Source organism: Coenobita brevimanus, chromosome 78 (assembly GCF_032717465.1).
Source record: "Coenobita brevimanus isolate Jiangsu-jjx chromosome 78, ASM3271746v2, whole genome shotgun sequence".
In the NCBI taxonomy this organism is placed as follows: Eukaryota; Metazoa; Arthropoda; class Malacostraca; order Decapoda; family Coenobitidae; genus Coenobita; species Coenobita brevimanus.
Genome location: NC_137031.1, coordinates 43,105,251 through 43,120,699, shown reverse-complemented (window position 1 = coordinate 43,120,699; position 15,449 = coordinate 43,105,251). Strand labels below are relative to the sequence as shown.

Below are 15,449 nucleotides of genomic sequence, written 5' to 3'. Positions count from 1 at the left end.
ATGTCCTCAACTGCACATTCAGAAGCACATTTTATTACCAATTTTGCTCGTCCTTGTAACTCATGTAGTCTAATATGTGTAAGGTGTTAGCCCTCTTTGGAGTTAGGGGCCTCTTTGAAGTTACTAGTTGTACACACACTCACACACACACATTTTTATTTTGCGGTATTGGACTGCTGTATATTATTTTTATAATATATGTATGAATATTATCTTTATACACATATCGCTGTATATATCAATCGGTAATATCTATCCACTTGACTTACAAATCTCTGTCCCTCTTCCTCTTCCTCTTGACCTTGAGAAACACAGCCATAGCCACGATGTAGACTAGAGCCAGGGCCGCCACCACCAGGCCTATGATGACGCCCTCCCCCGCACCCAACCCGCCGCCCCTCGCACCATCATCCGTACCCGAACCCACAGGTGCAGACAGTGCCGCCTCCCACACACCTGTCATTAAGGGATAGGTGAGCTGATTTATGCTGTGTTGATTTGCCTGGGTTATTGATATTAGGTGGGTTGATTGGATAGGTTGACTGATGGCGAATGGATGTTATTTTTGTCATATTTGCGTTTTATAGATATTAGTGTGGGTTAATTCATGTAAATTGGTGTGGTTTAACTGATGCTAATTAAGAACACAAATGATTTCGTGATTTCGTTAAGGTAGTGGTGATTAACCTGTGTTACTGATAGGTGTGTTAATTAGACTGGTTGTGAAACTTGGATAGTATATTGCTTGCATTTGTCATGTACAGTCCCAGTTTTAGAACGAGAAAATAATACGCTTTTAGATTAGAAGAAAACAAGATAAAACAACTAAATAACTGATTCAAGTTATGTAAGGAATACACAGACCTAATAATGACGATTATCCTCCTCAACTAAGTATCCTCAGTATCACTAAACCTTCATCTTCACTTTGACGAAAGGTGCAAAAACAATACATACCACTATAATGGCCAGTCACAGGTTCACCTCAGAGAAAAAAAAAAAGACCTTGTTCCTTTACCTTCCCTTCCTTTGTCTACCTCTCCCTTTTCTCGAAGTTCCTTCCCTTTCAGCCTCTTCCCTTCCCTTTCTTTCCTTACACTTCCCTCACAATCCCTTCCCTTCCTTCCCACTTTTATTCTGTTCTTCGTATCTCTCCTCAGTCGTTTTCTTCCTTCCTCTTTCCCTTTCCTCAAAGTCCCTTTCTCTCACTCTTTTTCCACTCTATCCCTTCTTTTCCTTCCTCTGTCCTTCCATTCCTTCCTCTACCCTCCCCTTCCTTCTAATCTCTGCCGTATACCCTGTTCTCTACCACCTCACCTCACCCTGCCTTACCTATCCTCACTTCTACCCTCTGTCTCATTCTGTCTCAGTCCTCTGCATGCCACCTTAACTCGCCTTACCCTGTCTCCCCCTGCCTTACCGTGCGTGCCTGCCACCCTGAAGGCTAGGCAGGGGTGGAAGAGTGGAGTGGTTGGGTGGGCGGCATCTCGACACAGCAACCCCACCCTCACCACCCTCCCACCAGCCCTCTCACGCCCTTCCTCATCGCCCACCCACTGTACGTAGGTGCGCCCACCGTCACGGAACAGTCTGTTGGGCGGGATGGGTGATTGAAATTACCAAGGATATTGCTGTATAAACTAAAAATAAAAACAGCCCAAGAGATTTTAAGAACATTGTAAAACACACAAAATGGAAGACATATAAAAACACTGAACAAAGTAAATATTACAGGAATAATTAAAATCGTTTTACCTGTTCTAATCAAGTGACAAGATAACGCCAAGAACCTTACAAAAGAAATTATAAATAATAATGAACAGACCTGAATGGCGGCTCGAAGGTGGAGGTGTTGTCCATGTTCTCCCATCCGTTTGTGGTAAGGATGCTGCCCCTGGTCACCACACACACAGGGGATATCAGGGGCGTACCACCGTGCTCCAGACCTGATCAAACACAGTATAAGGAGGTTACTCCCTAATATCGTACTAAAGGTGGCGTTTTCTTTAGAACCGTCAAAGAAAATCGTATTGTTTACATTATTCAACTGCTTCACCCATGACACTGTAAAGTACTGAATTGCATATATACATGAACTTAAAATGCTGAAAGCTAATAATCTGAGTCTTAATCGTAGTGACACTTACTTTCTCAACTGATGTCTTTGTAAAAATTTTCAGTTTCCTCGGTGTTAGATTATATTAGGACCATTGACTCAGTGCCTCTGAATTTTTGTATATAGAAATAAACAACCTGAGAGAAAGAGAGGGAGGGTGGAGAGGGTGAGGAAGGGTTTCACTCAGCAATGGAGAGAAACAGAAAAGCTACGAGCAAGAGGTGGATGTTTTTGAGTTTCGAAAGAGAAAAAACATGAAAATTCGCAAGTACCTTACCCAACAAAGCCACCTCCGCAGTGGGATGAACCAACTGGTGTTTGAGAGGCATGTAGACGTAGGGAATCTTCTCTGAGCCCACACTGCTTACGAAGTCCGCCAGGGTGCACTCTGAGGGGGTGGATGGCGTTAATGGCGGAAGGAGAACTAGAACCAGTACGATTTGGAAGGATAACACAGTGGAGATGGCGTCGGTGGAGGAAGGAGAACTAGAACGAGAACGATATGGAAGGATGACACAGTGGATAGTGGAGAACAAGAAAGAAGGACAAGAAGAGATAGACCGAGAACGATGTCGAAGGATGATGCAATGGGGCTTGTAAGGACCAACCAGAGACCTAGGCTGGGGAGTGTGTGGTCAAGGGTTCAATCCTGACTTTTGCAGAGAGCAGTTGTTGGATCTGAACAGTCAATATCGCTATGTTTACTGTTCTATCATATGGCCCTACCTGACGCATCACAAAACACTCAGTAATACCATGACTCCAAATTTCAGTGTGATATCCATAGCTTATTTTTACAGACGCACATGATATTATACATTTTTTTTTTTTTTATTTAACAAGAGTAAGGAAGAGTGAGACAGAGATATGAATTCGCCCCCGTCGTAAAACTAACACCGCGAGGAGCCGAAATCTCCATGTCAGCAAGGTCAAAGCACTGGCGCCACTTAGAACCGAGTCATTAAATCATACGAACCTGTACTCTTGGCCCCGAGGTGTGTGTGTGAGAGAGAGAGAGAGAGAGAGAGCAGGTAAAGACTAAGGACAGGAGGGTGAGGTATGCAGAGAGGGTTAAGGGAAGGGGCAAGGACCTGCGCCCCCCGAGGGATACTACGCCTCATATATATACGCCCACACTGGCTTCAACTGAGGGGCGTTGTGCTTAGCAAGGCCCATCCCTGACACCTGAAGACTGCATAGATAGTGGCCTCAGTCCCTCCTTCAGCGTAGTAGCTCCGTATATATCTGTTGAGTACAGTGTGTGTGTGTGTGTGTGTGTGTGTGTGTGTGTGTGTGTGTGTGAACGAGAGAGAGAGAGAGAGACAGACAGACAGAGACAGAGACAGAGAGAGAGAGGAGGTAGGAAAAGAGTGAGAGTGCGGGAGGAAGTGAGTAGCAAAAGAGTGAGAGTTAGAGGGAGGGTGAGATTAGGGGGAAAGAGTGAGAATGGACAAGAGAGAGAGAGAGAGAGAGAGAGAGAGAGAGAGAGAGAGAGAGAGAGAGAGAGAGAGAGAGGCGGGGGAGACTAAGAAATTCTGACTTTAAAATATTTACCTCCTTACAAAGATTATGGAGTTCGTGTCGCCCGTGGTGGTGGTGATGATGATGATGATGATGATGATGGTAGTGGTGGTGGTGGTGGTTAACGGTACTGGTAATGGCAAGGATAGTGGTAGCTGTGGCTGTGGTGAGGACGGAGAATGATGGTGGTAGTGACGGTATTGGTGATGATGGTAGGGGTGGTGATGGTGGTGACTGTAGTGATGGTGGTGACTGTAGTGATGATGATGGATGTAGATGGTGGTGGTGATGGCAGTGTGGTGGTTGTAGTGGTAGTGATTGCAGTAGTAGTAGTTGTAGTGGTAGTGGCTGTAGAGAATGTGTTGGTGATAGTGATGACAATGAGATGATGGTGGTTGTGATGATGCTGGTGCTGATGGTAATGACGGGGGTAAGGAAGGCAGTAATTTTAGCCCCTTCATGGTCGGCACAGCTCTTGCATTTTATTTCAGCTAAGGCCAGACGATTTTATTGAGCTGAGAGTGAGTCATAGGAGCCTGAGGGTATTAAAAAGAAACCAGAAAAAAGAAAACAAAAAGAAAAACAAACAAACAGGAGAGCACGATGAATGAACACAAAGGTCTCGGTGGTTTCAGAAAGGCTGGTGTGTGTGTGTGTGTGTGTGTGTGTGTGTGTGTGTGTGTTTTATTGAAGCATCTGTTAATAAATTCGTAAAAGTGAATATAACTCGTCCTTATGGCATTTATCGCTGGAAACTTCATAATCCCTGAAATTTATGACCCCGATGAGCAAGGTTTAGAATTTTTTGGTCGTTGTGTGTGTGTGTGTGTGTGTGTGTGTGTGTGTGTGTGTGTGTGTGTGTGTGTGTGTGTGTGAGAGAGAGAGAGAGAGAGAGAGAGAGGGGGGGGGAGGGTAGAGACAGAAATATTTGAAATGAGATAAGGATCGAGTATGGAAAGAGAGAGAGAGAGAGAGAGAGAGAGAGAGAGAGAGAGAGAGAGATTCTTGTCCCTCCGTAGGGCACTATAGACCACCACAACCACCACAGCTACCAACATCACCACCACTCTCAACCACTCCAACCTACACTGCATTTAACCTCTCGAAGATTTTTTTTTTTTTATCAAACCCAATGATAAGGTGGGAGAGGAGGTTCAGATGATGATGATGATGATGATGATAATGATTTTTTTTTTTTTTACAGGACACAGGAAGGAAACACAAAAAATCTGCAAAAGTAAAATACAAGAGGATGTTGAGATGTGATGTGCAGAATAAGTAAATAAACTAAAATGGCACTCAGAAGAGCGCATACCTCCGTCAAGGCCCAACGAAAATGTCGAAAAAAGCCCTATCTCGCAATGTTAAAGAAAGTAAAAATAAAAAATCCTGGATCCGCACCTTCATCCGGATCCGTACCAAAATATAATGGAGTCTGTTCTGGGCCAAGGCCCATTCTTCCACCAAGTGTCGTGGAAATCCGTCCGGTAGTTTTTATGTAATCTTGCTCACAAACAACAAACAAACAAACAAGCGGACAAGGGTGAAAACATAATCTCCTTGGCGGAGGTAATAAACAAATAAATTGTTGCGGAAGATATGTTACGAAATCTCTAGAACTACACCTGAAAATATGATAAAGTATAAAGCGTACCCCCAAATCTGCAGTGGCTTTCCATTCCAGGATATACTCAAAGGCCTATGTTAAGGGGACGAGCACCGCGGCTAAGCACCCCATGGCGTCTTTCCCTACCACCAATACAACCACCACCACTACCAACACTTTAATCACCACTACCTCTATCATATCAGTCACCACTGCCACACAGCCACCAGCACCATCACCTACCATTTCAAACTACCACCATTTACAGCTTCCCTACCACCATCCATCTACTACAAATCACTTGATCCACAACCACAGCTACCACAATCACCACCATAACGCCAAACTACCACAATTACCAACCACCATCATTGAAAGACCTACCACCATCATCGCTTCTTTTACCCTTCCATTACGTTATATATTTCAAGTACTGGATGGGTGGGTGTGGTTGGGAGGGTGATGGACTGGGTGTGTGTGTGTGTGTGTGTGTGTGTGTGTGTGTGTGTGTGTGTGTGTGTGTGTGTGTGTGTGTGTGTGTGTGTGTGAGAGAGAGAGAGAGAGAGAGAGAGAGAGAGAGACGATATCTGAAGAACAAGAAAGATCATAAACTGCTGAGGTCAGAAAGAACACTGAAGCAAGGAAAAGGAGAGAGGAAGAGATATCAGAGAAAAATAGGACAGATAATAATAATAAAATAAAAATGATTAACTCTTCCTTCTTGATCCTTCCTACCCAGTGTGTCTTTGGGAAATACAGGTATGGGATGATAATAATGATGATGATGATGATGATGATGATGATCCCCTTAATATGGAACTGACTAATTTCCTTTTTCCCTCTTCGTAAAATATTTCATCATCATCGTCATCATCATCAGGCGGTACAACACACATCCCCTCGTCACTTAGCTTCCTACTTTGTCCCTCCACCCCGTTCTAGGCCTCCTTCTCCCCCCTCCATCCATCCATCCCACCATCATCCACCCTCCCATCCAATTTCTCATTCTCCACTCGCTCCATATGGCCACATCAGCTCAAGGCAATTTTCTCTAAGACTCCACATTCCTCCACCTCAACGTCTACTTCCACATGACTTGAAAATAAGTGATGACGAATGTGATGCGATGACAGTACGGTAAAAGATGGGGAATGATTGTGATGATGATGATGATGATAATAATGGCGAAGGTGATGATGATTGCTTTGTTTGCAGAAGGAGGACTGACGACTATGATGGTAGTGATGCTAATGATGATGATGATACTGATGATGATACTGATGATGATGATGATGATGATGATGATGATGATGATTATGATAATGATGATGATGATGATGGAAAAAGAAAATGAAAGAAAATGAGCTTCGGAAATAAACGAGGACGGTGAGGAATGAATGTAAAGTGTATGAGAGAGAGAGAGAGAGAGAGAGAGAGAGAGAGAAATGGAACTAGGAAGATGACGAAGGGTTGGAGGAGGAGGCAGGAAGCTGTGAAAGTAAAGAAAGACTGGGGAGAGAAGCAGGAAGTGTGTAAAGATGAGAAAAAGGGCAAGGAAAGTGGAAAATGGAAGCAGAAAGGTAACGAAGAGGCAGAGTGCGTGTGGAGGTGAAAAAAGGGACATGAGGAATAAAAGAAATGACGTAGAAAGGTGAGGAAGAGGTGAGGGAAGCATGGAGGTGATAGAAGGAAACTGGATGAGGTGAATAAAAATGCAGGAAGGTCAGACATGGATGAGGGGAGATGAAAATGAAGATAAGAAGGTGAGCAAGGAAAAAGGAGGAACACACACACACACACACACACACACACACACACACACACACACACACACACACACACACACACCAAGAAAGCTAAAGGGTGCGAATAACAGATCAAGGTAAAAAAAAAAAAGAAGAAGAAGGTTAACAATAAAACAAGGAAAAAAAATTGGGGGAGGGAGGAGGAGGAACTCGGAAGATGAAAAAAAAATGGAGTAGGAAGAGGTAGAGGGTGTGTGAAGGTGAGTGTGTGTGCGCCAATCAGCAGCCTGGGGTCAGTAACAGAGCCCCGCACCCCAGGTCAGGCGGGGAGATGAGCCAACCCCGAGATTTTTTTTATAAGAGTCTGCCCTGTTAACCTTTTTCGGCCCATCTGTTAGTCTTCCGTTTTCTCCATCCTCATCCGCGACACCCCGTTTTTTTTTTTTTAACCACTTCAGTTCGATGGCGAGATCTGTTTTATTCATACTACCGTCAGACGATTTTAGTTGCATAAGAGTCTTCAAATATTGTAAGTTTTAACGAAGGCTACAAGTGACCCTCTCAGTTTAGAACAGGCTCTCCTTAACTGAATAACACGAATAAAATTAACTGCATCATCCAACTGAAGGGGCCAATGGGAAGAGTCTTATCCCAGAGTTCATCCAGCCTGCAAAACTATCCCTCATCTCCTATATCAACACTCGACCCTGTTCTTGTCCCCCCTTCCCCCTCGTCTCTGGGGCCTGGGCGTGAAATCGATGTTTTAAGTAATATTCAAGGGGAAAGCTGTCCTTGTGTGCTTTAATGACTTTCGTGTCCTCTACAAGCATTAACATAAGCCTTCTTCTTCTTCCTCTAAGCTACTGTACTTCCCTCATGTACTCCGTCACTTCATCTTTTTCTCAGTCATTCTCTCCTTATTTCCACTCATTTTTATCGGCCCCACTTCCATAATCCTAAGCCTCAGTATGCTATGTAGTCTCATCCTGTATCTTTCTACTGATCTACTCCTCTCTTTTTCCTTGCTGCGGTATATTCATCACTTTCGAATTAACTACTGGAGGCTGTTTCCTTAATTAAACACAGAAACTTGAGATCCCCCACCCAGCTTAATTCCTGACTCTAAACTACGTCTATAATTACTCTATACCCACAAAAACTCGTTCCATAGAAGGCTCGTTATTAATGAAAGCAAAACCCGGGAGTACCGTTCGTGTTCCGTCTATAAAATTCGTACTTTAGCTAAAAACAAGTATTTTTCCTTATCTAGTGCGTATTTTAGCAAAGGAAAGGCGTGGGAGGCTATCATTCAAGCTTTGGGGAGCGCCTGGCGCGAGCTGGCTCTAAGTATGGTAAAAAGAAGGTTTATTATCCTTCTTATGGCCGGTTTAATGACTGCGTTGGTGCCGGGTTTCTACTTATTTTAGTTTACCCTTAAGCGACTCCATTTTCTCTGATGAATACCTTGCACGTTTTCTTTTATGCTGCTCTTGTTTTTAATTCTTCATGCATTTTTATTGTCCGATTGTCAGGGATCTGGTTTTCCGCAAAGGTTTTCACCTCCCCCAAGCCTCCCACTCCGCCCACTAACAGTACTGGGAGAGAGGGGGAGTGGAGGGGTAAGCAGTCCTTGTCCCACCTCAGGCAGACTGGGGTACAAGGGAGGTGAAGGAAGGGAGAGGAGGAAAGAGAGGATGGGAGGGGTAGAAAGGAAGGTTTCGAAGGCCAAGGAAGGACATAAGAAGGGGGATGGGGATAGAGGGGTAACAGGTGATGAGAAACGTAAGAAGTAGAGAGACGAGAGAAGGAGCTAGAAGGGATAGGGGGACGACAGGGAGAGGTGCGGGGAGTGATGGAGGAGAGAGAGAGAGAGAGAGAGAGAGTTACATGGAGTTACATAGATACACAGACCACACAGACCTTACGGTCCCTACGAGGTGGTCCGGCCTTAATCCTAATATAGTGCATAGGAGCAGGAGAAAAGAACAGCACAGCAGAAGGCTCTCTCCCCCACCCTCCAGACCCTCCGGCATTTGCCGTACAGGAAGCAAGAGAGGAAGTAATACCTTGCAGGAATGAAAAACCTGAATGAATTTTATAGGATCGGCAGAAAGTAGAATAATATGGAAAAGGAAAATTTGGGCATACAGCCACATACTCTATGCATGCAATTTTTTTTTTTTTTTTTAATCAAAAGATGAATAGAATGTTTATCTATTAAATATATTCTAAAATATTGTCTGTGTCTAGCAGACACATGAATGCAGACGCGAAAATGCAATAATTGCTCCATCTTAACTAAACGATACCAATTGCGTCGAGATACGTGTCCAGTCTCTTTTTAAATATATTTATGGTACCAGTCTCAATCATTCCCAGGGAGTTTATTCCATTCGCTTACAACAGAGTAAGAGAGAGAGAGAGAGAGAGAGAGAGAAGAGGGAGGGGGAAGGGGACAAGGAGGGATAAAGGAAGGAGGGAGGGGCAGGTAGGGATACAGCAGAGAGGAAGGAAAGGGAGTAACAGGGGAGCAAAGACGTAGAGGAGAGAGGGAGGAAAGGGAGAGGGGCTGGGAGATGCAGGGAAGAGAAGAAAGAAAGGGAGATGTGCAGGGAGGGGTGCAAAAAGAGGAGAGATGCAAGGAAAGAACGGAGATGATGGCGAGACTGAGAGAAAAGAAGCGATGAGGAAGCAAAGGAAAGAAAGTGGGGACATTGTGGAGATGAAGCAATAAAACGGGACTAGGAAAGAAAGAAAGATAGATAGATAGATAGATAGACAGATAGATAGATAGAGAGAGAGAGGGGGGGGAAGAGGCGAAACGACTAAAAAGAGGAAGAAAAACATGGAAAACAGACCAGAAACCAGAGACAGGGAGGGAGGGAGGGAACGGAGGTCAAATGACTATGTAGAAGCGAATAAAAATAAATACATACATAAATAAAACACATAAAGGCAGAGAAAAGCTGACAGGAAAAAGGAAGAAAGTGAGAAAGCCAAGTGAGAGAGAGGAGGAGTCAGCATCTTCCATCATCCTCTGCCTGCCACCACCCCTGACACCACCATTACCACCACCTGCCAACTCAGCACTGCACCCTCTTTGATAAATTGCCCTGCCCCGTTGTTGGCATAATTTGCTTCCTCTGGCATTTGTGGAGGATATTTTTACCCCCATCAGTGCGGTGTCTTCTTCGTTTCTTTCTTTTTTTTGTTTTTTTCATTTTGACGACTGAATATATTTTTTAATGCAAGTTAAGGGAGATCTCTTGAATGAAGGCTACGTCTATCCTGTCCAGCTTGAAAAGTCTCTCAGAATAAAATCGTTTGACTGTAGTAAGAATAACCTTTATAAGACGTCACCAGTGGCGTCACCAGGGGGGGGCTAGGGGGGCTTAGCCCCCCAAATCAAGGACTCAGCCCCCCCAAAATTGCAGCCCCCCAAAATAATAATAATAAAAAATCACCAGCTTACATAGTATGCTTGAAGCTCGGCATTGACACACCTAGCTTTCCCCCAACCCCCTACCGCCAATCCACTTTTATTCGTGCATCCATATTAGTTTAATACAATATTATTTATAGCTATCTAATGTGATTAGTTATTCACAATTTACATAAACCTATGACTCATATCATAATAGTTATAATGTGTTAGTTTCCCAATACTTTTTCCAAGCTTGGTTTTCTTTGAAATATATTTATTGCACAAAGAATGCAAGATTGTATTACATTTATCAGACTTATTATATATTTACAATATACAATATGGTATATATTAATCACGGAGCTTTAAAATTGGATTATGCAGTCTAAAACATCTGATCTATGCAATTTTTCACAAATTCGAATGTTCAGAGTATCGGAAGTCGGAACTCGGAATGTTTGTTAACATTGAGAAGTGTCTGTGAACTGGGGCTAAATCCTGTGTTGTTTTCGGTTTTATTTGAATGTATTGGTTTCAGTGGCTGTATAGAGGTTACTACGTTACGATATAATGCTAGAAACCTCACTTTACCTGTTCATTTTTGTTTTTACAGATATGAGATCTAACCTATACTCTATACAAAGAGTCAGCAGTACGGTACTTGGTTCAGTCGACACTCGACTGTCAGAACTGAATGTCATTTCCCTTTTATAGGCTATTCTACAATAATACATTTGCGGATATCAGCCAGCAGCCACTCAAGTGATGAAAAGGTCATCTAAAAATCCTCAGGGACAGAGTGACATAAGGAAATTCTTTCGCACCCGCACCTTCAAAGATGACTCGGATGAGTGCCAAGAAAAAGTGGCTGTTATTGGGAATGAGGTGCCAGCAGCAACCCCAGATAACCCCAAAGCTGAACCCATTCAGACATGTGTAAGTAGCCATATATCAAACTATTTCAGTAGTCATTTTATGAAGCTTAGGCCAGGATATTTTTTATTGATTTAGTTTTAAATTGACCAGGCCTAGGCTATTTCTCATTGTTGCAAATATATTTTTATAGAATACAATTTTTTTTTTAATTTTGTTTTATCAAAATGGTTTTATAATGTAATTGCTTTATAAATTAGAGTTACTTGTTTTAGAATAATATTTTATAATTTTTGTTTTTTTGTGAATGGCTTTGTTTTCCTATCACAGTACCGGTAATGGAAGATAAATCTTGGCAATTATATCTATATACATTGAATAAAGAGCTTCTTTGAATTATCAAATTTAATAAGGTAAGACTAAGAAACCGTTATGATACCACATAATACTAGCAATTGAAGAAAAACTTATCTGCAAAAAAGCTTTACACAATTACCTTGTACACATTATATCATAAGGCTTACTGATACCTGGTATTAGGCCCATCAGTATTCATGTGTCCTATACGTTTCTTATTAATAGCCTGTGAGACCTAATTTTACTTTTTCTTCATCTATAGGCCTCAAAAATGCCCCTGAAACTGCTCAATTTCCGAAAAATTTTCCGGGGGGGCTTACAGCGCCCCCGCGTACCCTCCAGCTGCATAGTCTCGCTTCGCTCGCCCCCCCCCCTCTTCTACCTACACCAGGGCTACAGCCCCCCCAAAATCTGACCCCTGGTGACGCCACTGGACGTCACCCACAGAGAGCAGTATTGTCGACAGGATTATTTATGACAGGTAGCCAGGATATGTGTAATTAGGACAGGTGTAATTAGGAAAACAGTCATTAGGAACACGTGTGGCCAGAAGAGATGTAATTAAGGCAGGTAAATTAAGGACAGATGAGGAGGAAAAGACAGGTGTGGTTAACAAGAGGTGTCACTAGGAGCAGATATTGTTTGTACAGATGTGGTTAAGGACAGGTGTAACTAGGAGAGTGTATGGACAGATGTAATTAAGGAAGGATGTGATCAGGAAACGTGTAAGGACAGATGTAATTAAGGAAAGATGTGGTCAGGACAGGTGAGATTTGGGCCTAAGTGCCAAAGGACAGCTGTAGCCAGGACGTGTGTGGCCAGGACAAGTATAGGTTAACCACAAGCTATCATAAATGCTACATTCTACTGTACACTCTGAATTTGTGTCACTCCTATACCCTGAAGGACTGAACTTTCTCCTCTGAGGGAAGGAAATAGCCAGAACTTAAACTTTTTCATGCTGAAGAAGTACAAAGCATGAAGGGTGTCTAAAATAAAAACAAAATGCACCCCTAATAAAGAAAAAAAGTGAAGCGTCAGTACGGTTCGATGATTATTGGTATGATCTAATTCCTCGGACACTGATGTAACTATAATGCTGGTACATCAGACATTATAATAGCATTAAGAGTGACAGGTTTATGTAATTTCAGAGTACAGAATATTTTTTGCAGTACCGTTACAGTCCAGCTTTTATGTCACAAAGGTTCGTCCATGTTTCAAAATCCTAAGTGTTTTCAGTGGCGCTATCTTATTATTCATTTTATTTATTTATTTATTTATTTATTGCGAGAGGGACGTGCTGTATTGACTATGTACATTTGTCTAACGTCATCGGTAAATACCAACATGGTGCTAACACAGGCCTGCATGTGAAACTAAATTCTACCTTCAGCCTTTCCACCTGTCCTTCGCGACTACCCAGGCAAAGGACACCGCAGATAGTGAGGAGAACGCCACAACCACTTAGCCACCGTGGATCCCTTCATTCTAGACAAAGTTCCCGACAACCGGCTTCTCGACCCATCAGTTCGTTTATGTAGCGGAGTTGTGATGTCGGGTTTACTGGAGGGGGTGCAGCTCAATGGCCAAGCACGAGCCGACCTGTGTGTTGGCGAGCTGGGGAGGGGAGGTCCAGACAGAGGACGGGGGAGAGGAGCGGGGAGGAGGCATGAGAGGGAGGCGGGAGGGGGGAGTAAGAAGGATGTGGGAGGGGACAGTAAGAGGGAAGTGGGGGGAAGGAAGAGGAGAAGGAAATGGGTGATGGAAAAGGAGGATGAGGACGAAAATAAGGATGGGGAGAGGGAATGGGAAGGGAGATATATACAAGGAAAGGGATGGGAGAAGAGGTGAAAAAGGGAAGGTGGGTGGAAAGGGAACTGTGAATGGAGCGAGGGGAGAAGGTAAGACAAGGGATGAGGGAAGAGGGAGAGGGAAGGATTAGGTGCTATGTTCCTCTTCTGTCTGTCTGTCTCTGTCTGTCTGTTTATGTGTGTGTGTGTGTGTGTGTGTGTGTGTGTGTGTGTGTGTGTGTGTGTGTGTGTGTGTCTGTCACTCTCTCTCTCTCTGTCTCCCCACTTCCTCCCCCCTCCGCCTTCTTTTCCTTGTAAATCCCCCGCGAAAGGGATTGAGAGCCAGAGGGATTTATCAGCGGACCGTGGAGGAAGAGAGAATAATAATAATAATAATAATAATAATAATAATAAGTGTGTGTGTGTGTGTGTGTGTGTGTGTGTGTGTGTGTGTGATATATTGCCACATCTCAAAACCACGTATTTTCACGAACAAAAAATTACTTAGCCTAGATTTTAACCCTGTGATTATGCAGATTCTCAGACCTAATTATGAAGGGAAAAAAATTGCTCTCTCATTTCTTGCGCTGAGAGAGAGAGAGAGAGAGAGAGAGAGAGAGAGAGAGAGAGAGAGAGAGACGAGGAAGACGGGAGGAGAGGAAGATGAGGATGTAAGAGGCTGAGAGAGGGACGGAGAAATAGGGAATAGGAGAGGGGGGGGGATGGAGAGAGACTTTCTGAGAGGTGGAAAGGAAATGAGGATAGATAGACAGATAGACAGACAGAGAGACAGATAGATAGGTTGGTAATTAGACAGATAGATAGAAAGATAGATAGATAGGTTGGTAGATAGATAAATAGATTGATAAATAGATATACATATACGTAGAGAGAGAGAGAGGGAGAGAGAGAGAGAGAGAGAGAGAGAGAGACGAAAGAAGGGAGAGGATGATGAGATGTAAGAAGACAAGGAAGAAGGTAAGAAGTAAGGACAGGAAGGGGAAGGGGGAGAAGGAGAGGGATGGAGAGAGGGAAGGAGGAAGGTGAAAAATTAGGAATGAAGGAGGAGGAAGACGTGAAAGGAGGGAGGGAAGAAAGGAGACAAGGAAGGAAGATGGTGAGAAGCAAGAAGTGAGGACGGAGGAAGAAGAGACAAAGAGGAGGAAGAGAAAACATTAGGGAGGCAATAAGGAGGAGGAAAAAGAAAAGAGAAGAAGAATGAAGAAGTATATGAAGCTCTCACTAAACAGGCACACTCTGTCATTAACTTATACTGCCTTGGGTCTACTACTTGTGGAGCTAAACGGGACTAGAGAGAGAGAGAGAGAGAGAGAGAGAGAGAGAGAGAGTGTGTGTGTGTGTGTGTGTGTGTGTGTGTGTGTGTGTGTTGGAAGAGAGTGTGTTGGTAAAGGACATAGGAAAGAGGTGTGTTGAGGGGAAGTATGGGAAGAAGTGGGGTGTGTTTGGAGGACGTCTTAGAAAGGAGGAAGACGGTGTACAGCATCTTGAGAACTCGCCACACACAGTTCTAATGGATGAGAGAGGATGGGAGAAGCAAGTACTGGTTCTCTCGGAAAGGTGAAAAAGAATAAAGAGGAAGAGGAGGAGGAGACGGAGATGAAGAAAAAAATGAAGTCGAAGAAGATGATGATGAAAAAGAAAACATATCCAAATTTCATAAAGATACAAATACGAAATGCTGTTCAAAAATACAAGGACAGACTACCCGTGCAACAAGATCGGAACCAAACATCAGAGGGGTCCAGGAGAGGGCAAAATGACTATTAATGTAAATGAATATCAATTTCTTGTACTGATAATGTGAACAGGGGGATCTGAATAGGTGCGAATGAGGTAGTTAATTACCTCTTCATTAGGTTAGTGTGTCACCTGTCGAATTCCATGACATTACAGTTACTCTTTATAGATACCAGAGCTTAGCCAGTTAACAAAATCCAAGTACCCAGTCTTCAAATACGCGGACTACATCTGTTAATTGAAAGGTAGGATATCT

General features: G+C 43.3%; 1 protein-coding gene across 1 annotated transcript in view; it reads right to left on the bottom strand.

The window, feature by feature from the left end:
• The window catches only part of sha (shavenoid), a 35,205-nt gene that overhangs the window by 6,756 nt on the left and 13,000 nt on the right, over nucleotides 1-15,449 (bottom strand). The window contains exons 3-6 of the mRNA XM_080279464.1: nucleotides 2,394-2,504; nucleotides 1,826-1,946; nucleotides 1,421-1,590; nucleotides 270-456 (exon numbers count right to left, since the gene is read on the bottom strand). Coding sequence (XP_080135590.1) covers nucleotides 270-456; nucleotides 1,421-1,590; nucleotides 1,826-1,946; nucleotides 2,394-2,504 — 589 coding nt within the window. The remainder of the gene's footprint in view (nucleotides 1-269; nucleotides 457-1,420; nucleotides 1,591-1,825; nucleotides 1,947-2,393; nucleotides 2,505-15,449) is intronic.